Consider the following 25,638-nt stretch of genomic DNA (forward strand, 5'->3'; position numbering starts at 1 on the left):
TAAAGGGCATAACCACACACGAGCGTGACGTGTTTAATTCCATTCCAAAGCGTTACCATTCTCTATTTGCTTTGTTCGACACTGTTTAATAATTTTTGGCCGTACCAACCAGACGAGTCCCAAAATTTTTACCAAAACGACGATCTCATTGCGTTAGATCTGAAAAAGCGAGAGCGAGCAAGCGACCTTCTTTAGAGTCGAAGCAAACCATTCACCAACCAACGAACCCTAAACAAACCAACAAACCAACAAACAAACTCAACCAGATCAATTCAATATCTCTCTCTCTGTAATCAAATCACAAAGGTATGCACTCTCAGTTTCCGAAAAATGCTTGTGTTTTGGTTGTTTTTGTTTTTGTGTTTTGCATTTGCTATTGAATTTGTGTTTTCATGAATTATTATTATTATTATTATTATTGTGTGTGAATTGCAGTGTTATTTGATATAATTATTGATTCCTAATTTTGTAGAGGGGACGATCTAATGGTGGTTGACTGCTGATATATATTCGAATTCACGGTGGGGAGCAAAAACGCTGCAGATCGGATGGACAAGAATAAGAACCGTACCGATCTGCTTGCTGCTGGCCGTAAAAAGGTATGCTTTATGTTGTTTTTTATGCATTGGACTCAATTTCCAGCTTTTTTAGAAGTGTTTGGGTTGTTTGGTTGCTGAGAAAATGTTGTGATAGAAATGAAACTGGAAGTTTCAAACTTGGGGTTTTGTTGTTATTCATTAAACTAGAAAACAGGAAGTCTCAGTCAATGGAGCTTCAGACAGTGGGTTTAGCTGAGAGCTTATGACTTTGTTCCCTTTTTTCTTTCTTTCTTTTTTTTTTTTTTTTTTTAATTTTAAATTTTTTTATTCCCTTCTTGTTATCATTGAATTTGCTGCCAAACTAACAAGGGGTTGTTGGGTTTTCATTTTGAACTATTGGATGCCTTTGAAGATGCTCTGAAATGAATTCATGTTTGGATGCTAGGAACTGAGATGTTTGCTGCAGTTTGTAATAATGAGTTCTTCTAAATTGTTTGCTGAAAATAGAGGGAAGTTTTGGGAACACATTTGGCGTTGGCATAGGCCTTTGAGGGAAATATTTTCATACCTTTGAGAATTGCTATGAAGAGAGTGTTTTTTTTTTTTCTGGTGGGGGGGGGGGGGGGAAAGAAATTGGTAGTGGATAATGGTAGTGCGGCTTCCCCTTCGGTATTTAAGGGGGCTGTGCAAGATTGGGAGGTAAGTTTAATTGCAAATCTGCTTGGGTTGCTTTCTAGATGTTCTATTCAGGCTGGGGAAGAAGATTTATTGGTTGGGACCGGAGAGATACCTCGAATGAATGAATGTTGTCTCTCTCCCTCACCCTATCCATGCTCACCATGTTTCTCTGCTCTTGTTTTTTTATCTACCTTCATCTTTATCTCTGTTGTTTTGTTGAGAGGCTCAAAATTTTATGCCCCTGCCCCACTCTTCTCTCTTCATCTCATTTTTCTCCGAACCTTCTCGAGTGGGAGATTGGGATGATGTGATATGTCCTTTGTTTCCCGCACTCTCTCATTTCTTTCTTTCTATAATATATTATGTAAAATGAATTCAATATATATGATTCACCCATTACCCAAAATGTGCGAAGAGATACATATGAGAGCCAAGTTACACAACTTCGTTGATGTCGTCTTCTAGGAGTAAATTACTTATTAAGCAAAATAGTTTAATTAGGCTTTGAGAGAAGACAAAATCAACAAAACTGTGTAAAGTGATAAATGTGTGTGTGTGTGTGTGTGTGAGAGAGAGAGAGAGAGTAGGATTTGGGTATAGACCTGGGGTGGTTTGTCAAAACTGATAATTAAATACCAAAATTTTTAGTACTGCATTTCTAATGTTAAAATTTTAAAAATATGAGAATGAAAATGAAAAAAATGCTTTTAGAGCATTTTTGGCATTGATTGATGAATCAAATCTCTTTGATTAGACATTAAGATCCGTTTTGAGTCAATTTAAAGAATTAAGTAATAGATGATGTTGTGCTATCAAATGCAATTAATTATTATGAATCAATAAACGTGTTCAATTTTTATTACTTAATTATGTTATGATAAAAGGTTTTAGGGTGTACTTCTATACTCAATATTAAAATACATAATTCCTCAGCAATTAAGCTGAGGGTAATGGGGAGTTTAGTTTTGACCTTTTATTCATCCTTTGTCAGCTTCAACAATATCGGCAGAAGAAGGATACTAAGGGCAGTAAATCAGCAGGTAAAGCTGGTAAGTCCGAGTGTGATAGCGATGCTGATGCGGCATCTACTGCTGCTAAACTGGCAGTGGTATTGCTACAAGATCCTGATGGGGAAGTCAGTTCATTGCATGATTCTGATTCTGGGATTGTTGATTCATCAATCACATGTCCTAGTGAGAATTCACAGGCTACTGACAACATTGATATTGCCACTAATGATCCTTTGTCAGTGGTGGTTATACCTGAGACAGGCACAGACACAACGACGTTGGCAAGCTGTGTTGAGTTGCCGCATGAGGACTTTGGAGTTTATGAATCTACAATGAAGTTGAGTGTTGGCAAGGAACAAGATTTTGACCCTTTGGTTCCATATAAAGTTGAAAGTACCCACACTGTAAATGCCGAGGGTGCAAGGCTTACTTCTACAGGAAATTTGGAAAGTGTAGTTTCTGAAATGAATTCTGTACATTTGGCTACCACTAAACCTGTTGATTCCTCCACACAACCTGATTTAGTTGGTACGACTAAACCTGTTGCCATTGCGGTTGAAGCAGAGTGTATTCATGGAGCAGATCAGGTAACAGACATAGGTTGTGCCCGCTTACCTGTGATACCTCTTTTTTTTGCATGTATATATTTTTCTTTTTTATTATTGAATTAATTTGTGATTGAAATTAGTTATGTCTGAATCCAATGTATAATTAAAATTCATTTGTTTCTGGGTAGGGGCAATTCAGGGAGCTGACTGTTTGGATTCAGAGCAAGTTAATAGAAGCAGTGGGATAGGGCTTGAAGGAGATGTGAGGCCTGATTTACCCGGGTTCAGTGAAAGTGCTGAAACTTGTGCAGGGACGGTTTCAGGGGAGCCCAGCCCACAGCCCACTATTGAAGTGGATCAAACCGATGAGTTGAATGATGCTTCTGCTTCTGCTTCTGCTGGTGCAACCAATGAGGTAAAAGAAGTTTGGACTATAGGTGGTCATTCAGTTTCAGCTCAGCCATTCTCCGATTTACATGTATCCTCAACTGTAAATCCTGAAGTAGCAGTTCATCAGAGAGAAGATGCAGTGGCAACTTCCTTGAATGAAGAAAAATCAGAAATGCAATTTCATCAACAGTTGCTTGATGAAATGTCCATTGCCAGCACTTTGGTTGGTGAAGTTCAAGGGAGGAATGAAAGCCTTGCTGAAGATCTTGCAAAGTGCAAGTCTGAACTTCAGGCAGCTGTTTGTGCAAAGGAGGAGCTTGAGAAGCAAGTTCATACTGCAAAGGCCGAGGTTGTGGAAATATCTTCCAGAGCTGATGAGTTGCATGTTGAATTGGAAAGGTCACATGGGGAATTGTCAAGCCTGTCAGCGGAGTTGGCTGAATGTAAGCCATTGTTGGCAGCTTTACAGGTTGAAAATGATAAGTTGAATGGGAGTCTTACTTTGGCAGTTGAGGAGAAAAAGAAACTTGCGGAGGAGAAGGGATATTTGGTACTTGAGAATGATAAACTGTTGACAGAATTAGCTGACTTCAAATTTTCATTATCATCATTACAATCAGAAAATGTCAACTTAAGTGGCACTCTGGCATTGACAACAGAGGAGAGAAGGAAGCTTGAGGAGGTAAAAGAGAATTTTCTGCATGAGAATCAGAAACTATTGAACGACTTAGCAGAGTGCAAAGCTTTGTTGGAAACGCTTGAGGTGGACAATGCCCAGTTAAATGGGAGTCTCACTTCCGTAACGGAGGAGCGAAATAAGCTTGGAGAAGAGAAGGATCATTTTGTCACTGAGAATGAGAAACTGTCAGTGGAGTTTGCTGACTGCAAGAGTTTAATGGCAGGTCTACAGGTGGAACACCTCAAAGCTTTGGATGACCTAAAAGAAGCAACTTTGCATCTTGAAAAACTCACTGAGGAAAATATCAAGTTGTCATCTCGATCTGGGGAAGCTGCAAATCAAGTTGAAGGTTCTGACATGCCAAGCAGGGGACCAGAATGTGCAACTGCTGCTGATGAGACTCACTGGCTTCCCAGGGAGGGGGAGGCTGAACTATTCTCTCCTCGGTTAAGAAAATCTGATGATGGCCTTGTGGATGGGTCACCAGTTGAGCAGCTTAAATTGGATGTCTATGATCATTCTTGTGGGTTTGTAGATTTGAAGGGACACTTAGAGGAGGCAGAGAAAATAGTTCAGAAACTTGAGAAAGCAATTGAAGGGATGCACTCTCATTCTGTGTCCTTAAGCAAGTCAAGTGGCAAAACGGCACCAGGGATATCAAAACTGATTCAAGCTTTTGAGTCAAAGACTCATCATGATGACCATGACATAGAGGAAGTTTCTTCAGCTGAAAATCAATCACTTGTGGACACATTTATGTTAGCAAAGGAGCAAACAAGAAGTCTGAGAGCAGTGCTTAAGGAGTTGCTTCTGGATGCTGTGAATGCCAGCGAACTGTTCAAGGGGGAGAGAGATTGTAGGTATCTTGCTGATGATGCACTTGGGGAGCTCAAGGTTGCTTATGAAGCTCTGAAGGAACACAATATCAGTTCTGAAGCAGCAAATATCGAAGTCATTATTTTATATGAGTTTGTAAAGCAACATGTGTGTGATATTGAAGCAAAGAAGGGTGAGCTTCTGGGTCTGTATGAAGCAGTAAGGCAACACAGTACTATTCTTGGAGCAGAGAACAGTGAGCTTGTTAAAAAGCTTGGTGACTATCAGCCACGTATTAGTGTATTGGAGAGACAGTTGGATGAAATGCACTCAAGTTCAGATGAGATGGCTTCCTCTATCTCTAATCAAGTGGAAGTTCTGCATAAAGAAGTAGCTGAGAGGGCATCAATACTTGAGCAAGAATGGAATTCTACTGTTGCTCAGGTTGTTCAGACAGTCGAGAAGCTTGATGCATTGATCAGGAGCTTGTTTTCCTCCACACCCTCTGGCAATCATGATTGCCTAGATATAGGTAGCCGTGTGGCTGCTTCTGTTGATGCTGCAACCAAAGTGATTGACAATCTGCAGGAAAAATTAGAAGCTTCTGGCAAAGATCACACAGCAATGTGCAGTTCATACAAGGACATGATTGAAAAGTTCAATGATTTGCATAGAAAGAATGAATTGGCTATTGGTGTATTACATGGGGTCCATGGTAACCTTGAGAGGCTTGTAAATGATTCATGTGAGCATGTAGAACAAAGCCAGATCATTAAACAAAATGAGAACCTTATAGATCCTCTACATCTTGATAACTATGATACCCTCATGGAGCAACTGGCAGTGCTTCTGGGTGAGAGGCTGCAATTCAAATCTATGAACGATAAACTGAACTTGGAGTTGATTGATATGGCAAAAGAAATGGAGAAACTGAAGAAAAGAGGCCTTGATTCAGATACCATTCTAAAGCTGGTTGAAGATGTTGAAGGTGCCGTTAAGCTGAATGGAACTGGCATTGACTCAGATAAGCTTGAATCACGCTTACAGCGTCTTATATCTTTTCTGTTTCAAAAATACAAAGAGGCTGATGAGCAGGTCAGCTTGTCCAGTAAGGAAATGGAATTAAGTGAATTGCAGGGACAAATAGAGCACTTGAGCTTTTTGATTGTTCAACATGATAATGAAACCCTCATTCTTAAGGAAAGTTTGAGGCAGGGAGTGGAGGACCTTGTTGCTGTTCGGGCTGAGTTACAGGAGAAAGTAAACGAGCTTGAACAGTCAGACCAGCGGGTATCTTCTATCAGAGAAAAACTCAGCATAGCTGTTTCAAAGGGAAAAGGTTTGATTGTGCAGCGTGACAATCTCAAGCAATCTCTAGCAGAAACATCCAGTGAACTGGAGAAATGCTCTCAGGAGTTACAGTTGAAAGATGCCAGACTTTGGGAGGTTGAAACAAAACTTAAGACCTATTCAGAGGCTGGTGAGCGTGTGGAAGCTCTGGAATCTGAACTCTCATACATTCGCAACTCGGCTACTGCATTAAGAGAATCATTTCTTCTCAAAGATTCTATACTCCAGAGAATAGAAGAGATTCTAGAAGATCTAGAGCTGCCAGAGCACTTCCATGCCAGAGATATAATTGAAAAGGTTGATTGGTTAGCGCGGTCAGTTACTGGGAACTCTGTGCCTCCTGCTGATTGGGATCAGAAAAGTTCTGTTGGGGGAGGATCATATTCTGATGCTGGTTTTGTAGCTATGGAAACCTGGAAGGAAGACACACAGCCAAACTCAAATTCAGGTGATGATTTGAGAGGAAAATATGAGGAGCTTCAAAGTAAGTTCTATGGCTTGGCTGAACAAAATGAGATGCTGGAACAATCTTTGATGGAAAGAAACAATGTTGTGCAACGGTGGGAAGAGACATTGGAGAGGATAAATATGCCTTTGCAGTTGCGCTCCATGGAGCCAGAGGATAGGATTGAGTGGTTGGGAAGTGCGCTTTCAGAGGCTCATCACCACTGTAATTCTCTCCAGCAGAAGGTTAATAACTTGGAAACGTATTGTTCCTCATTAACTGCTGATGTGGAAGAGTCACAAAAGAGATTATATGATCTTGAGACAGCTCTCCAAGCCGTTCTTCACGAGAAAGAGCATCTCTCTGATAGTTTGGGGATTCTAACTCGTGATTATGATAAGGTCTCAGAGAAGTTAGTCCGATTTGAACTTGAGAATGATAAGCTGGAGAATGAGATATCTGCTTTGCAAGAGAAATTGGTTGAAAAAGAGCATCTCTCTGGTAGTTTGGAGATTCTAACTCGTGATTATGATGAGGTGTCAGAGAAGGCAGTCCATTTTGAACTTAAGAATGATAAGTTGCAGAAGGAGGTATCTGCTTTGCAAGAGAAATTGGTTGAAAAAGAGCATCTCTCTGATAGTTTGGAGATTCTAACTCGTGATTTTGATAAGGTCTCAGAGAAGGTAGTCCAATTTGAACTTGAGAATGATAAACTGCAGGAGGAGGTATCTGCTTTGCAAGAGAAATTGGTTGAGAAAGTCAGAAATCAGGAGCATATTGAAGATGAGATAAGAAGATTGGAGGATTTGGTGCATGATTTGCTCAAGGATTCTGTTACAGAGGACGTGGTTTCTGGTGGCAGTAGTACCGAGTGTTTGGAACAACTACTGAAGAAGCTGTCAGAGAAGTACACAGCCCTTGCTTTAGAGAAACCTATTCTTGTTGACTCAGCTGATGAGAAAAATACAAAAAATGCTGGTGCCATTCAGGATGAAAAGAGAGATTCTGAGGATTCAAAGGAGGATGTGGCAGTTCTTAAGAAAGAACTGGAGGAGGCTTTGCAGGATTTGCTGTGCGTGAAGGAGGAGAGAGATAGATATATGGAGAGCAATCAATCTTTGGTCCATGAAGTTGAAGCATTAGATGTAAAATGGAAAGAATTGCAAGAGTTACTTAGTCAGGAGGAGCAGAAGTCAATTTCTGTTAGAGAGAAGTTAAATGTCGCAGTTAGAAAAGGAAAATCATTGGTCCAACAGCGTGATAGTTTGAAACAGACCATTGAAGAAGTGAACAATGAGGTGGAACGCCTGAAATCTGAGGTTAACTACCGGGAAAGCAGACTTTCAGATTATGAACAGAACATAAAGGACTTATCCACCTACCAGGAAAGGCTAGAAGTCCAGGAATCAGAGAGTTTGTTCATGAGAAATCGGTTGGCAGATACTGAGTACTTTTTGCAAGAGAAAACCAATACTCTGAGCTTGATTTTGAATACTTTGAATGACATTGGTGCTGGTTTTGAATTTAATATCAGTGATCCTGTTGAGAAGTTGGAACAAATTGGGAAACAATGCCGTGATCTACATGCCGCTGTGGCTTCTTCTGAACATGATTCGATGAAATCTAGAAGAGCGGCTGAGCTACTCCTGGCAGAGTTGAATGAAGTCCAAGAAAGAAATGATGGACTGCAAGAGGAGCTTTCAATGGCTGCCAGTGAGCTTTCAGAACTCTCCAAGGAAAGAGATTTGGCTGAAGCTGCCAAACGTGAAGCTTTTTCGCAAGTTGAAAAGTTGTCTGCTGTTCGTTCTGTAGAAAGAAATAACCAACTTGCTGAGCTGAAGCTGTTAAAATCCTGTGTTGATCAACTGAGAAAGGGCTTCGTTGATATTAATGATCTTCTTGGTGACGTCCTCTCCAAGGACTTGGAATATCTGCACAATCTGGAGGCAAGTATGATGTCATGTCTGGAACCAAGTGAGGCTATGAATGTGGTTGGCCTACCTCTTGGTGGTCCTGTGAGCATTATTTCTGCTAATGCGGAAAACAAGGTACCATTATTTTTGTTCTTAATATTGTGAAATATTGATGTAATGTAATGTCCATCTTCAGTTGCTCTCAAGTTGTTGGCCACACCCTCCCTGCTTATAGATACAAGATACTTGATCTAAATTCTTTCCTATGTTTTGCCACATGTTCTGACATGAATTCTTTAGTTAATTTTGTTTTCTGTCTATTTTCTTGCAATATATTTGTATTTTTTGTTTTGCCTTTTGGGAACATTCTTAGCGTACTTTTATTTATTTATTTTAAAAATAATTACAGTTTCTATTTATATTTCATTGTATTCTTTTTTTTTCTTTTTTTCTTTTTAAATATATTTTAAGTGGGCCATTACTTTCAATACTTGTTCATACCTTCCAAACATATTTTTCCCCCTTTATGTTGCTGCACAAAATACTTATCATCCCCCCCATTCTTCTAATACTCATCTTCCTGTCCAGGAGAAGTTCTTGGCTACAAATTCATTATTGGAATCGAAGATGCAAGAGTGTACCGATGACAATATTTTTGTTGACATTTGTAGTCTTCTTGGGCATCAATTGCAAGATTTCATGAAAGAAATCGGTGCTCTTAAAGAAGAATTATACAAACACTTGATTACATTAGATGAAGGAGCTAAGCATGCATCTGAAGTAGCGGGTATTATTCATAGAGAAGTGACTTCCCAAAAACAGTCCTTTGAATCCATGAGGGAGAACATAATCCGATTAGAGGTCATGGAGAAAGAGAAAGATACTGAAAGTGTTGTAATGCGTAGAAACATTTCGTTGCTTTATGAAGCCTGCAGTAGTTCAGTTATGGAAATTGAGAATTGCAAAGCCCAGTTTGTTGGAAATGGTTTGGCTGCCACAGATCTGGGGATGAACTTGGAATCTTCAATTTCTGGTGATGAAGGAACTCTTTTTAGCCAACAGACTCATTTGTCATCTGATGAACGGATTAGGATAATGGCAGATAGATTGTTGTCAGTTGTCAAGGACTTCATGTGTATTCAAGCCCAGGTTGTAGAAGGTGGCCAAAAGGAAATGAAGACTACCATTTCAAATTTGCAGAAAGAGCTCCAGGAGAAGGACATCCAAAAAGACAGAATTTGTGTGGAGCTTGTCAGTCAGATCAAGAAAGCTGAAGCTGCTGCAAGGAGTCACTTGCAAGACTTTCAATCTGCAAAGGCTCGGCTAAATGATTTAGAGAGGCAGCTGGAAGTGACGGAGGAAGAGCGTAACATGTTGGAACATAGAGTGAAAGAACTAGAAAATGGCGAAGCTACCTTGAAAGACTCGGAGGAGAGAGTTAGATCACTGGGTGATGCGCTGGCTGCGAAAGAACAAGGTCAGTTCTGTTATTTTTAATCTGGCTGTTTTTATTTGTTACAAATTAAATACGTTGTCCACAGAATTATTTCTTAACTTCAATTTATAATTCTGAAACAGAAATTGAGGTGCTGATGCAAGCACTTGATGAGGAGGAGACCCAGATGGAAGACCTAAGAAACAAAATTGGGGAATTGGAAAGAGTTGTGCAAGAAAAAAATGTAGATTTGGAAAACCTAGAAGCCTCTCGTGGAAAGGCTATGAAAAAACTTTCGATTACCGTGAGCAAGTTTGATGAACTTCATCAACTGTCTGCTAGCCTCCTTTCTGAGGTTGAGAAGCTTCAGTCACAGTTACAAGAACGGGATGCAGAGATCTCTTTCTTAAGGCAAGAAGTCACACGATGCACCAATGATGCTCTAGTTGCATCCCAGATGAGCAACAAAAGAAATTCAGATGAGATCCTTGATTTATTGACATGGTTGGACACAATGATTTCTGGGGTGCTGGTGAATGATGTGCATTTTGATGACAAGAAAAGGGATAAAGTTCATGAATACAGAGAGATATTTCAGAAGCAGATCGTGTCACTGGTATCTGAAATGGAGGATCTAAGGGCGGTGGTACAGAGCAAAGATACAATGTTGCAAGTAGAGAAGAGTAGAGTAGAAGAGTTAACACGTAAAGAAGAATCTCTTGAGAATTCCTTACGTGAGAAGGAGTCACAATTAACCAGGCTTCAGGGAGTGGGAGATTCTGGACATACAGGAAGTACAGCTTCTGAAATACTGGAAGTTGAACCACTGGTATGTCATGTTATATTTTTCTTTATTTTCTCAACCTTGAATGGTAGCCTCATTTTTTGATATTTGTTAGTAAATTCAAATATGGTTAACTGGATAGTTATTAACATGCATCAAAGTTTATGTCCTTTAAGATTCAAATTTGCTGTTACATTTTCCTCTGTCGTCTTACAATTTATACTCCTTTAAATTTTTTCACATGTTAGATCTAATCAGATTTGTTTAAAAGTGATATTCACGATTACCAAGGAACAAAATTCAATTCACTTACATTAAAATGGCCGAAATGTCTTCGTTTCCTAGGAAACGAATTATGAAATATTAGTGGAAACAAATGGAAATTTTGCTGCTTCGTGGATACCCATAAGTAATCCTTCACCGCCGTCCAGACCGAAAAATAATTTTGACAAACTTGTTCAAAAGTCGAATTATAAATTCAGGTTGTTGGCCTGACATGTTTTGCATCTTCTAGTTTTACAATCGTATCTACTTATTGCAATGTTGTATTTGGAGCAACTGCATTCTCATGGTGCTTCATTCTGGTGGATGTTTGATGCACAGGTAAACAAGTGGGCAGTACCAGGGACCTCCATGACGCCTCAAGTTCGCAGTTTGCGCAAGGTCAACAACGATCAAGTTTCTATTGCTATAGATACGGACCATGGTAATGGTGGTAGATTAGAGGAGGAAGATGATGATAAAGGTAATGTTATACTTCCTGTTACATGTATGTATGAGGCCCTTTTTATTACTACTGGGGAATCCCATGTGCTAGGCATCTGTGGTTTAACCATGTGGATGGAGTATTAAAGTTGGGTTTTAGGAATTAATTGCAAAAGTTCTACTATGGGTCAAATATGAAAGAAAAGATAAAGAAGTCCAATTTAAACTTAATTGACAGCAGAAAGTAAGAGTATACTGTATGTGATGTAGTTTTCGAGCAATTTGTTTGGTTGAGTTTTCAAAATCTTTTTTTTCTTTTTTTGAATTTTTTTTCAAAAACTAGTTTGGTGAAAAAAAAATGAAAAAATAAAAAGCACTCTTTATTTTCATATGGTTCTCTTTTTTGGGGCTGAAATAGTTTTAGAAAATTCAAAAAGATTTTTGGTGTTTATTTGTCAAACTAGTTTCTAATTTTCCAAAAAAAATAAAAGAGATAAGAAAAAAGAAAAAAGAAAAAATAGGCATAACAAAAAACTTGTAAGTTGTAACCATAACATTTGTATTGGTTGCAAAAATAGGCGTAACACAACACTTGTAACTGTAGAATAAAATCTGCGGTATTGGTGATATATTCATCGATGTGTATAGATAGAATGGATAAATATGTTTGAAATAGAAGAAGATGAGGTCGAGAAGAATTCTACAGCTGGGGGTAAAGACCTTCAATGAGGTCAGTGACCGGAAAAAGGTTTTGGTGACAGATTGGTGGTGTAGGATTTAGAGAACTCTATTGCTCCTAGGTTTTGAGGCTTTTGGCTTGTTGGTAAGATGATCAAGGCTTCAAACCTGGAGGATTCCTTGTAATGATGAGATCTATTCCCTACGTTCATCTCAAGGATAGGATTTCTATGGGGAGCAAAACCCAGTCCCTCACTCTTTTATCTTTTGAGGCGATTTCTTATGGGCTTGTACTATTCTTTTTTCCATAAATGTATTTTGTTTTATTTGTTGTTAGCCGAATAGCTGATAAGATTTAAAATATATAATTTTTTTTTCCATTTCAGCGCATGGTTTCAAGTCACTCACTACATCGAGAATAGTGCCAAGATTCACGAGACCTGTAACCGACATGATTGATGGTCTATGGTATAAGCTTTATCTGTTTCTTTCTTTGTTCTATTTTCATTGGGGTTTTTGCTTAATCTCATGAAGAAAAAATCATTTTGTGTATGGAATCTTCCAGGGTTTCTTGTGATCGGGCGCTAATGCGACAACCTGCTTTACGACTTGGTGTCATCATCTATTGGGCTCTTATACATGCCCTTCTTGCAACTTTTGTAGTTTGAGAAGAGTTTTACTGGTTAGTGATCTCTCTCTCTCTCTTTCTCTCTCTCTCAATTATTTGCTTATTTATTTAGTTGTGATGTTCACTGTTGTTACAATTTATTTGGTTGGATAGCATTCATGTCAAAAGTTGTTATTCATGGTATTGCAGTTAGTAATTTTAATTAATTGTTCATTATTAGTTCCACATTGCTTGCGGTGTATGCTTGTGTAAAATAATACAAAAATAGCTTGAGCACTTTGACAAATTTCATGGTAGTACAAAATCTGGAGTTGAAATAATGTTTAATGAATATAAATGATTTCACCCCTACCCAAAAATATATATATATATATATATATATATAAATTTTTTCTCAGGTAAAGAATAGACAAATCTGCTTCTGATAGTTTACCCACAAAACGAATAGACAAATCTGGAATAAAAATGAAAAGACACCAACAGTAGGCTACGCTGCAAACTTTCCACCAGCACTTGACTATTGATGCGTAAATGTTATCTTAGAATTTATTTTGCATTGCATTTGAAGTTCGAGCAATTTTATACTCAATTGGCCAGTTTGTGGGAGGAATTAAAGCTCTTTTAATTATAAATTTTCATTGGAATAAGAAAAAAAAGTATACACAATCAAGTACTTTGTTCTTAATGCAGAAGTATTTTATGGTGTTGATGATTGAGTTGTTGAAGGTTCTGATTTGGTTTGCAGCAAGATGAGCATGGGTCACGGGCACGTTCCAGTGGCATCAATCAAGCTTTCTTTGTATAATCGTGAATTGTTCTCTTGTAGATTTAGATGTAGTCAGATTAATTTGTTATTCAGCTCAACCAGGCTACTGTGGTTTGCCTCTTTCATATAAATTGCAGATCGCTTGGTTGCATCTAATAAGAAAAAAAGCTAGCCTTTACTGTCACAGAGGACATAGATTGAAAATTGTTTAGGTTGGACATTGTTCCTTTTGAATTGCAATGTCTGTCCTAAGAAGCCGAAAGGTTGTTTCTTGTTATACCTTCATAGTTCACAACAATATTTCAATATCGTAGCCTTTTCATCCTCATTTTGGGTTAAGGTATGTATATCTTTTTTGCGCAGATAATTCAAGCGTTAAAATTTTATTGGAATCTCTTTTGCAATAATTGTTGAAAATATTGCAAGGAATGGAATGAAATGAAGGGTTTAGAACTACTTTTCCTGTAGTGATACTTGTTCTTATTGATGGTTGTTTTAATCTCTAGTTCTGTGTTTTAATGTCACAAATTACAAATGGGAGAGGCTTGTTATTGGGCTTGTGAGACCCACTACGGGTTTTACTTTGATGATTTGGTCCGTTCATTTTGTCCAATAAAAAAGATGAGATTAATTCAATAATTATAGTCATATTTTTTATGATATTTGTCTGAAAAAAATACAATAAAATAAATTTATTTATTTATCTAAGAAAGGTCTATTTGTTTTCTAAAGTCTTGTTTGATAACTTTTAATTTTAATTTAGAAGTTAAAAAGTTATTATAAGTTATCAGATCATTCTTTTTATTTTTTATATATATTTTCATAAAAAATTAAAAGAATCATTATTTATCAAAAAAAATTAAATATTAAAAAAAATTTAAAATAATTTGTTTTCAACGTCAAATCAGGAGAGGCCAGCTTGTATGAAGTACAGGCAACAATTTTGTAGGCTGGTAGTAGTATCAAAGACAAAGCCACTGGCTGAAATTGCCCACATTGATTAATGTTAAGTATTTTTTTTTTTTTTGGAACTAAAAAAAAGGATTCTATGGTGTCATCATGTTACGTTTGACACAAGGAAATGAAAGGAAATTTGGAAACGGAAATTTGGCCTTTTAACTCCTCTTAGCATTTTTTTTATTTTTTTGGTTATAAAGACAGAAAATTTTTTAGTACTTTTAAAACTCTTTTATAATTATAAAATTCTATATAAAAGATAAAATTTGTTATTTAAATATTTTATTTGATCATTATACCCTCTCTTCTATTTTTTACAGCACTCTCACTCTCTCTCTCTCTCTCTCTCTTCATCAACTTGATAATTGTTTATCGTCTCTGTCATCTTCATCATCTATCAGTATTGCTTATCCTTACCGTCAGCCGACAACCACCATCTTTACCGTTAAACCACCACCATCTCAGATTTAATATCTACGAATTCATATTTAAGATCAATAACTTCAGATCAAAGATAATAATAATAATAAAAAAAATAGATTTGGCAAAAAAATAAGAAATTAAGATATTGCAATGAAAAATTAAAGAGTTTTTGTTTGTTTGTTCATAGATGTAAAAGTAAAATTTGACTCTGATTCGTTCATTTAATATATACTTTGTTTTTGTTATAGTAAAATTTTACTTTGGTTAATAACATACTAATATACTATGACAATAAAATTTTACTCTTTTTTTTTTTTTTTTTTTTTTTTAAAATTACAGAATAAAATTTTACTCTGAATCAGAATAAAATTTATTATGATTCAAAGTAAAATTTTACTATGAAACAATTTGTAAGGATGGCTTTATAGGAGAGTATTGTGTCATGAACCAAAGTAGAATTTTATTGTTAAAAGAACAGAGCATCATGAGAAGAAGAAAGAAAGATAAAGAAATAGAGTTCGAAAATAGAGGATCAAGAGAAGAAGAAGAAGAAGAAGAAGAAGAAGAAGAAGATGTGTGTGTGTGTGAGAGAGAGAGAGAGAGAGAGAGAGAGAGAGAGAGTTAGTTCAGATTTGAGGCTTGCGAACCGTCGCAAATCGTCATTTTTCGGTGACAACAATTGTGAATGATCTCAGATCTGAAGTTGTGGATACAACAAATGATGGCGGTGATGAAGACGGTAGAGAAAGAGTTCCATGGTGAGGGGCGGTGGTGCCGATGGAGAGCAGCGATGGCACCGATGAAGAGAATAGTGATAAGTGCAAGACAGAAGAAGAGAGATTGAGATGAGAGAGAGTGATTACAAGTTGATATACACACACATGTGAGGGTATTACAGTAAAAAGAAATAAGTTTTAAAATATTAGAGGGTTTTGAAAGGATCTATATAATTATTATCCTTTTGAAGGACAAGTTAGGCACTGAGGGGTCTATTATCAAATGCCCCATATAGAAATTGGTTACTACAACTACTAGCTAGCCAGTATAATTTTCAGTAATATTTACCTTACTCTTTTTATTTTATTTTATTTTTAATCATAATATTTTGTTTTCTGCATGATTGAATATTTGAATTCATTTACAAGTTAATTTATTAGTTAAAATAAATTTTTTGGAAAATATTTGGTAGCCCGAAACTAACTGGCTCGAAATTGGCTTGAAACCCAAAACGGTCGTTTTGGGTTTCTTTTTTTTTTTCTTTTCTTGCTTTTGAATACAGAGGCGAGAGAGAGAGCAAGAGAGGAGAGAGGAGAAAAGAGAAGAGGAAGAGAGAAGAGAGAAGAAGGGGAAAAGATCGAGACGGTGATGGCTTTGACGGTGATGGCGGTGATCACCGGTGGGTATTGTCGATTGCCACTACTTTTTTTTTTTTTTTCCTAATGGATTTAAATCTGAAAATGGAGAAATAAATTTGTTGGTTGATGATGATGCGTTGATGATGAAGATGTTGTTGATGATGATGATGTGTTGATTGATTTTTTTTTTTTTTCTAGTGGATCTAGATCTGAAAATGAAGGGGAAAAAAAAAAATTTGTTAGCTACTTTCAGTGTTGATGATGATGATGTGTTCAGCTGCTCCCTCTTCTCTTTTGTTCTTCTTCTGCTTCTTCTTCATCTTCATCTTCATCTTCAAAAATAGCGAGAAAGAAAGAAGAAAAAAATATATATATTCAAAAACGACGTCGTTTTGAATTCAGGACAAATTTAAGCTCGAAAATTTCGGGCTACATATCAGATCTGTTTTTTTTTAGCTCACTTATTTTTTTGTCAAGAAATCTTCCCCCCCCCCCCCAAAGGGTAATCATATGATATAGGCTCTTTATAACTTTTATCACCATAAAAGTATTTTTTATACACCATAAAATGTCAAAATAAAAATTAGTGTCATAATTTTACGATTTTTAACTTTGTTTTTTTATTTTTATTTTTTTTTATTCATAAGAAAGTGTAGGAGGAGGGAAGACTACTCCATTCCAGGGTCAGGGAAAACGTTATGCAATATCGTCCATCAACAAAGGACTATTGGCAACGGGAAGCGAATCAAAGCTAAATAGGCTAAGGGAATAAGTCTTACCAATTGAAACAACCCTTGTTGGTACTATTTTTAACTTTGATGCACATCTTTCATTACAAAAACTTATAATTTAATTACAATGCACTTATTTAGGAGTATATGCTGTAAATTTCTCCTAAAATATAACATTACTATAAATTTCATCATCATAACATGCTTAATTTATTACAAATTAATTCAGCATAATGGTGCTATCTTTGCCTAATTCATTTACCAAATAAATCACTAATCACTTATAAACACATCACTTTATACACAAATCCAAATTATAAAGAGAGTCTAATTATTTATGAGCGATCAGTGATTCATTTATTAAATGATTAGATAATCTTACACTGATTCAATTTAGAAATGCACAAATAGAAAAAAGAAGAAATCATTATTTCAATTGTACATAAATCAATCACAAAACCAAACACAACTATCTTCCATACAATTTGTGATAAATTTATGAATTCCTAATTTATTTATTTATTTATTTTTTCAGCAACAAAAGTTGACTTGATCTTCAAAGTCCTTGATGTTACCTTTAGGATTCCCTAAGAACCTTCTCAACCCAAAATGCTTTATGTCCACACCTTCCCCAGCCTCTCCACGCAACGCCATCTCCGCCAAGATCCTCCCCACCGCCGGCGCCATCTTGAACCCATGTCCCGAAAACCCCCCTCCCACCACCACCTCCTTCCCCATCTCTCCCCCCACAAAATCCACCACAAAATCCTCATCCGCCGTCATCGAATACATGCACGACTGCGCCACCACCGGCGCCGCCGCCTCCACCGCCCCTCCAAACCTCCCCTCTATCCACTCCTTCACCATTTCCACCACCGCCGGCGCCGTCGGCTCCCACCTCCTCTCCTCCGGATCGCATGGCTGACCCGCGTGCACCGGGATTTTTATCAATCCCGGAAACTCCAGCATCGGCGTGCCGTATATGTATGGCTCGCCGTAGCTGGCAAACGTCGGAAATCCGCCGGAGATCGTGAAATCGTCCTCGTGCCCCGCTTTGATCCGCCAGTATAAAACGCTGGTTTCTAGGGGCTGAATTGGGACTTCGATTCCGGCGATTCTTTTCACGAGTTTCTTCATCCAAGCCCCAACTGTGATTACGCATTTTTTTCCCCAAAACTTCTCTCCATTCTTTGCAGACACCGAAATGCCGCCTCTGAGACCGTCTCTCTCGATGTTCTCAACCTCCGTGTTGTCTCTCAACACAGCGCCGTGTTTGATCGCCAGTGTTTGAAACATGGAGACTGCTTTTGTGGCTTTGATTACGCCGCCGACTTCGCTCACCACGCCGACCCAGTTCTCCGGAATGGAGATTCGGCCGGAAAATTCGTCGAACACTTGGTGGGCGTCGAGGACTCTGTGAGGAATCGAGTCTGACTCGCAGTTGGCGATTACGGCTCGGAGAGACTTGTTGTCAGAAGGACCCATGTCGAATTGGGAGGTCTTGAAGTAGACTTTGTAGCCGATTTCGGATTGGGTTTCTTCCCAGAGCTTCGAGGAGTCCATAACCATGGAAGAATAGTAAGGTTCTGGGTATGTAGCGCGAATGGTTCTGGATTCGCCATGGGAGGAACCTCGGTGGTGTAAGAAATCGAATTGCTCGAGAAGGAGAGCTTTGAAGCCTCTTTTGGCGATTTGGTAGGCTGTGGAGCTACCCATTACGCCTCCTCCAACCACAATTACGTCGAATTGCTCGCCGGAGTTTTCCATCTCTCTCCTTTCTCTCTCTCTGCGTTTCTCTCTCTCTCTCTGCATATGGAAGAGAGAGGAGCGGCGGGGCATATAAATTTAGTTTTGTGTCTGCCTGTTTTGTCATCGTATGAAAGTTGAGCTGTCAATTTGATTTTGAAAAATGTGAGAACACCTAAATATTTTATCAAAGATTCTATTAAAACTCATATCATGAATTTTATATAGGATAATGTTTGAGAGCTCGAAACTTGTCCCCCCTAATCCCCCTAATGCCCAAAACGACGTCGTTTTGGGCATTAGGGTTTTTTTTTTTTTTTTCTTTTTTTTCTGCCATTTTTGACCATTTCCGAGCTCAAACGCAGGGGGAAGAGGGAGAGGGAGAGAGAGAGGGAGAGGGAGGGAGAGAAGAGAGAAGAGGGAATGGAGACACACACACACATAGAGGCCCCTGCATTCCGGCCGATCGTCCGATCGTCGAGCTCTGCCGATCGTCGCAGCTCTGCCGATTTCGTCGCAGCTCTGCGATCGTCGCAGCTCCGCCCGGCCGCCGTCGCCGTCGCCTCCGCCTTTGCCTTCTTCCTCTGCCTCTGCCTTCTTCCCTTCTTCCCTTCTTCTTCTCTTCTTCTTTCTTTCTTCTTCTCTTCTTCTTCTCTTCCTTCGCGTCTGCTTCTTCTTCTCTGAAAAAAAAAAAAAAAAAATTCAAAAAACGTCGAAACGACGTCGTTTTTATTTTCGGGGGATTAGGGGGGACGCTCTTTCGAGCTACGTAACACGACTCTTTTATATAAGTGTAAAATATTTAATATTTAAAGATTCAATAATGATTTTGATCATTAAAAAATATATCATTAATAGTATTAATGTATTGGGAATAACAAAAAATAAAAAAAAAGGCATAGAAAGTGGGCAGGGCCCACTGCCACATCACTAATGTTCCTTCTAGTGCTTCCTTTTTAGTGCTCCTACGTATTTTTCTTAAAGATTCTATTAAAAGACTCATATCATGAATTTTATATAAGTTTCATATTTATATAAAATATTTAGTATTTAAAGATTCAACAATGATTTTGACCATTAAAAAATACATCATTAATAGCACTAATGCATTGAGAATAACAAAAAACAAAAAAAATAAGGCATAGAAAGTGGGCAGGGCCAACTGCCACATCACTAGTACTCCTTCTAGTTCTCCCTTTTTAGTGCTCCCAAACATTTTTCTTAAAGATTCTATTAAAAGACTCATATCATGACTTTTATATAAGTTTCATATTTATATAAAATATTTAGTATTTAAAGATTCAACAATGATTTTGACCATTAAAAAATACATCATTAATAGCACTAATGCATTGTGAATAACAAAAAATAAAAAAAAAAACAAAAAAAATAAGGCATAGAAAGTGGGCAGGGCCCACTGCAACATCACTAGTGCTCCTTCTAGTGCTTCCTTCTTAGTGCTCCCAAACATTTTTCTTAAAGATTCTATTAAAAGACTCATATCATGAATTTTATATAAGTTTCATATTTATATAAAATATTTAGTATTTAAAGATTCAACAATGATTTTAACCATTAAAAAATACATCATTAATAGCACTAATGCATTGTGAATAACAAAAAATTAAAAAAAAAAACAAAAAAAATAAGGCATAGAAAGTGGGCAGGGCCCACTGCCACATCACTAGTGCTCCTTCTAGTGCTTCCTTCTTAGTGCTCCCAAACATTTTTCTTAAAGATTCTATTAAAAGACTCATATCATGAATTTTATATAAGTTTCATATTTATATAAAATATTTAGTATTTAAAGATTCAATAATGATTTTGACCATTAAAAAATACATCATTAATAGCACTAATGCATTAGGATTAACAAAAAAAAAAAAAAAACAAGGCATAGAAAGTGGGTAGAGCCCACTGCCACATCACTAATGCTCCTTCTAGTGCTCTCTTTTTAGTGCTCCCAAGCATTTTTCTTAAAGATTCTATTAAAAGACTTATATCATGAATTTTATATGAGTTTCATATTTATATAAAATATTTAGTATTTAAAGATTCAACAATGATTTTGACCATTAAAAAATACATCATTAATAACACTAATGCATTGAGAATAACAAAAAATAAAAAAAACAAGGCATAGAAAGTGGGCAGGGCCCACTGCCACATCACTAATGCTCATTATAGTGCTCCCAAACATTTTTCTTAAAGATTCTATTAAAAGACTCATATCATGAATTTTATATAAGTTTCATATTTATATAAAATATTTAGTATTTTAAGATTCAACAATGATTTTGACCATTAAAAAATACATCATTAATAGCACTAATGCATTGGGAATAAAAAAAATAAAAAAAAAGCAAGGCATAGAAAGTGGGCAGGGCCCACTGCCACATCACTAATGCTCATTATAGTGCTCCCTTTTTAGTGTTCCCAAATATTTTTCTTAAAGATTCTATTAAAAGACTCATAGCATGAATTTTATATAAGTTTCATATTTATATAAAATATTTAGTATTTAAAGATTCAACAATGATTTTGACCATTAAAAAATATATCATTAATAGTACTAATGCATTGGGAATAACAAAAAAAAAAAAAATAAGGCATAGAAAGTGGGCAGGGCCACTGCCACATCACTAGTGCTCCTTCTAGTTCTCCCTTTTTAGTGCTCCCAAACATTTTTCTTAAAGATTCTATTAAAAGACTCATATCATGAATTTTATATAAGTTTCATATTTATATAAAATATTTAGTATTTAAAGATTCAACAATGATTTTGACCATTAAAAAATACATCATTAATAGTACTAATGCATTGGGAATAACAAAAAATAAAAAAAAAACAAAAAAATTAAGGCATAGAAAGTGGGCAGGGCCCACTGCCACATCACTGGTGCTCCTTCTAGTTCTCCCAAACATTTTTCTTAAAGATTCTATTAAAAGACTCATATCATGAATTTTATATAAGTTTCATATTTATATAAAATATTTAGTATTTAAAGATTCAACAATGATTTTGACCATTAAAAAATACATCATTAATAGCACTAATACATTGTGAATAACAAAAAATAAAACAAAAAAACAAAAAAAATAAGGCATAGAAGTGGGCAGGGCCCACTGTCACATCACTAGTGCTCCTTCTAGTACTCCCTTCTTAGTGCTCCCAAATATTTTTCTTAAAGATTCTATTAAAAGACTCATATCATGAATTTTATATAAGTTTCATATTTATATAAAATATTTAGTATTTAAAGATTCAACAATGATTCTGACCATTAAAAAATACATTATTAATAACACTAATGCATTGGGAATAACAAAAAAATAAAAAAAAAACAAGGCATAGAAAGTGGGCAGGGCCCACTGCCACATCACTAATACTCCTTCTAGTGCTCCCTAACATTTTTCTTAAAGATTCTATTAAAAGACTCATATCATGAATTTTATATAAGTTTCATATTTATATAAAAATATTTAGTATTTAAAGATTCAACAATGATTTTGACCATTAAAAAATACATAATTAATAGAACTAATGCATTGGGAATAACAAAAAATAAAAAAAAACAAGGCATAGAAAGTGGGCAGGGCCCACTGCCACATCACTAATGCTCATTATAGTGCTCCCTTTTTAGTGCTCCCAAATATTTTTCTTAAAGATTCTATTAAAAGACTCATATCATGAATTTTATATAAGTTTCATATTTATATAAAATATTTAGTATTTAAAGATTCAACAATGATTTTGACCATTAAAAAATACATCATTAATAGCACTAATGTATTGGGAATAACAAAAAATAAAAAAAAAAAACAAAAAAAAACAAGGCATAGAAAGTGGGCAGGGCCCACTGCCACATCACTAATGCTCCTTCTAGTGCTCCCTTTTTAGTGCTCCCAAGCATTTTTCTTAAAGATTCTATTAAAAGACTCATATCATGAATTTTATATAAGTTTCATATTTATATAAACAAAAACGCTAGAGGCCCCAAAAATTCTACCAAAAGTTTTACCAAATGTCTCACATGGGTGTGGGACCCACATGGGACCCACATTGTGTGGGTCCCACACCCATGTGAGACATTTGGTAAAACTTTTGGTAGAATATTTGGGGTCTTTAGCATTACTCTTATATAAAATATTTAGTATTTAAAGATTCAACAATGGTTTTGGCCATTAAAAAATACATCATTAATAGCACTAATGTATTAAAAAAAAACAAGGCATAGAAAGTGGGCAGGGCCCACTGCCACATCACTGCTGCTCCTTCTAGTACTCCATTTTTAGTGCTCCCAAGCATTTTTCTTAAAGATTCTATTAAAAGACTCATATCATGAATTTTATATAAGTTTCATATTCATATAAAATATTTAGTATTTAAAGATTCAACAATGATTTTGACCATTAAAAAATACATCATTAATAGCACATGCATTGGGAATAACAAAAAAAAAAAAAAAAGCATAGAAAGTGGGCAGGGCCCACTGCCACATCACTAATGCTCTTTCTAATGCTACCTTTTTAATGCTCCCAAGTATTTTTCTTAAAGATTCTATTAAAAGACTCATATCATGAATTTTATATAAGTTTCATATTTATATAAAATATTTAGTATTTAAAAATTCAACAATGATTTTGACCATTAAAAAATAAATCATTAATAGCACTAATGCATTGGGAATAACAAAAAATAAAAAAAAACAAAAAAAAAAGGCATAGAAAGTAGGCAGGGCCCACTGCCACATCACGAGTACTCCTTCTAGTACTCCATTTTTAGTGCCCCCAAGCATTTTTCTTAAAGATTCTACTAAAAGACTCATATCATGAATTTTATATAAGTTTCATACTTATATAAAATATTTAGTAAAATATTTGATAAAATATTTAAAATTCCTAATATTATTCTTTGATTTTTTCTTTCTTATTTTATGAAACATGTTAAAATCATCATTAATGTTAAAAAAAATATATAAAATGTAAGATCATTTATAAATACACTATTTGAAATTTACTTAAAAAAAAATTATTATATATCATTTTAAAAATTATATCCCGTCTCTAATGTTTCGAATGTTGTAATGATTGGCTCCTTTATTATGAAGTCAATTAATAGTTTTTAATTATATCAAAATTTTATTTCAATTAATAATTCAAGTAATTTTATTATTACATAAGATAGTTGTTAGAAATTTTATTTTTTTAGTTAATTACGTTAAATAAAAAATTGCATTTATAATTTTTCAAACTACATGCGTAATTTGTATTTAAACAAATTTTAGAAGATATATTTGTAATTTACCCTATCATTTATTGAGAAGTATCACTTGGAACCCCCAAATTATAAAAATGTATACAAATTGACTCTTTGAATTATTGAGAAGTTTCATTTTGCTTCCTAAACTATGGGGTGTTTTGGAAAGTGGGTTAAAAGTCACTTTCCAGGTTTTAACCCATTTTTCTCTCTCATAAAAAGTCAAAAAAAGCTAAAAAATAACTTTTAACTATATTCCCAAAACACCCCTATAAAAGTGTACAAATTGGACTCCATAGCAAAAGAGCTCAAGGTGAAATACACCAATAATTTAGTGGTCCATTTGTATGTTTTTATAGTTTATGAGCAAAATAAAACTTCTCAATAGTTTAAGGAGTCAATTTGTATACATTTATAATTTATGAGATTAAGTGATACTTTTCAATAATTTAGGAACTAATCCTAAAATATTTGTGTAGAAAATGAATAAAAATATATGGTAGTGTTTTAAAATATATAAAATATGTATTGATATTATAAATATTTTTTATTAATAAATCTTAAGGAAGATTTTTATTTTATTATTTTCAAGATTAAGACGGGTCTAGTGGGTGACGAAATGCGTTACCTTGAAAATGAAATTAAGAATATGTGCTTGAGTATATCCCTAACCCTCCGTTGGGAGAGGGGGTTGGCTTTTTAATTTTTTTTTGATTATTTTAACCTGAGTTAAAAAATTTAGTTTGGGAAGAATTTTTTGATTTTTAAATTTTTTTGACTTTTTTTGTGAGAGAAGAGTGTAATGATTATGAGTTGGATGTGATGTTTTATTTTTTATGACTAAAATAGCCTATTTTGTCTTTTGTGACTAAAATAGCCAAAAAAACTCTTGCCAAACGGAGCCTTAATGAAATGAATTCGTATAAGGGAATCTAATTGACATGAATTCCTATAAATCACATTATTTGTTTTTGAGATTTGGAAAAAAAAATATTGAATGCTATAGATTTGATATAATTATATTAAATTCTATTAAAATTTTAGTAAAAATAATACTTAGCCTCTTTTTATCACTTAACCGCTTCGATTTATTTATTATTATTAATTTTTTAATTTTCAAAGATTAGTAATAGTAGCAGCCTACAGGCTATAGGGCAATGAGATGCATTAATTTAAAAGTAAAATTAAGGTTATATTTGACACAAACTAGCAAATTACATTTTTTTTTTTTTTTTTTGGCTTTAGTAAAATTTTAAAATTTTTTGTCAAATTGTTGTACCGTTTTTGTCTATCTAGCAAAAAATTGTCCAAAAAGTAATTTTTTTTCTTCTTTGCAAAAGTAAAAACAAATAACTAAAGATACAAAAATCACATTTTTTAGTTATTTTTTGGTCTATAGTAGATTCTTTACATTTTTTATTTTATTTTATTTTTTTCTGCCAGGTCCATCTAGCCTGATAGGAATTAAAAGTGAAATTATTTTTTTTACCAAAGAATTTAAGTTTAAGTTACACATCCATGAAGTGTAGGTTTACTCTTATATGATTAAAACTTTAAAAGTCTTTAACGCTGTATTTGATTGGGGGATTAAAGGAGAGATTTGGAAAGAAAAAGGAAAAAGTTAGGTGAACGTGAGTAAAATATATCTATATTTCACCTAATTTCACACATATTTTTCATTTTCCTTTCCAATTCCTCCCTAAATCTCTCAACCAAACACAGTATAAAAGTCTTTTTTTACCAAAGTCTAGGTTTACTTTCTGTTGTTTTTGTTTTTAGTGTCTTTGTTTGATTCACTCTTA

The 25,638-nt window shown here is 35.2% G+C and overlaps 2 protein-coding genes across 8 annotated transcripts; one reads left to right on the forward strand and one right to left on the reverse strand.

Annotated features, from left to right (window-relative positions):
• Window positions 1–24: 24 nt before the first annotated feature.
• Window positions 25–16,976, forward strand: LOC114311207 (nucleoporin). 7 transcript variants are annotated; one of them, XR_014349246.1, is made up of 11 exons: window positions 30–306; window positions 473–599; window positions 2,209–2,827; window positions 2,964–8,503; window positions 8,957–9,845; window positions 9,947–10,632; window positions 11,191–11,332; window positions 12,357–12,438; window positions 12,536–12,652; window positions 16,024–16,140; window positions 16,747–16,976. XR_014349246.1 is itself a non-coding variant. In XM_082902876.1 (10 exons), exons 4-9 carry the CDS (start codon window positions 3,338–3,340, stop codon window positions 12,636–12,638), a joined length of 7,068 nt encoding a protein of 2,355 aa, XP_082759002.1. In that variant the 5' UTR covers window positions 25–306; window positions 473–599; window positions 2,209–2,827; window positions 2,975–3,337; the 3' UTR covers window positions 12,639–12,652; window positions 13,344–13,831. The 7 variants fall into 7 exon arrangements, 6 of the variants coding, with proteins under 6 accessions (XP_082759002.1, XP_082759000.1, XP_082758999.1 ...); XM_082902876.1 differs by lacking the exons at window positions 16,024–16,140; window positions 16,747–16,976 and adding an exon at window positions 13,344–13,831 and having other exon boundaries at window positions 25–306; window positions 2,975–8,503; XM_082902874.1 differs by lacking the exon at window positions 16,747–16,976 and having other exon boundaries at window positions 16,024–16,382.
• A 188-nt stretch (window positions 16,977–17,164) lies between these two features.
• On the reverse strand, window positions 17,165–18,794 carry LOC114311208 (FAD-dependent oxidoreductase family protein). The gene has a single exon (XM_028257288.2). It carries the CDS (start codon window positions 18,667–18,669, stop codon window positions 17,362–17,364), a length of 1,308 nt encoding a protein of 435 aa, XP_028113089.1. The 5' UTR covers window positions 18,670–18,794; the 3' UTR covers window positions 17,165–17,361.
• Window positions 18,795–25,638: the final 6,844 nt, after the last annotated feature.

This window comes from Camellia sinensis, chromosome 13, assembly GCF_055761805.1.
Source record: "Camellia sinensis isolate YWXY chromosome 13, ASM5576180v1, whole genome shotgun sequence".
In the NCBI taxonomy this organism is placed as follows: Eukaryota; Viridiplantae; Streptophyta; class Magnoliopsida; order Ericales; family Theaceae; genus Camellia; species Camellia sinensis.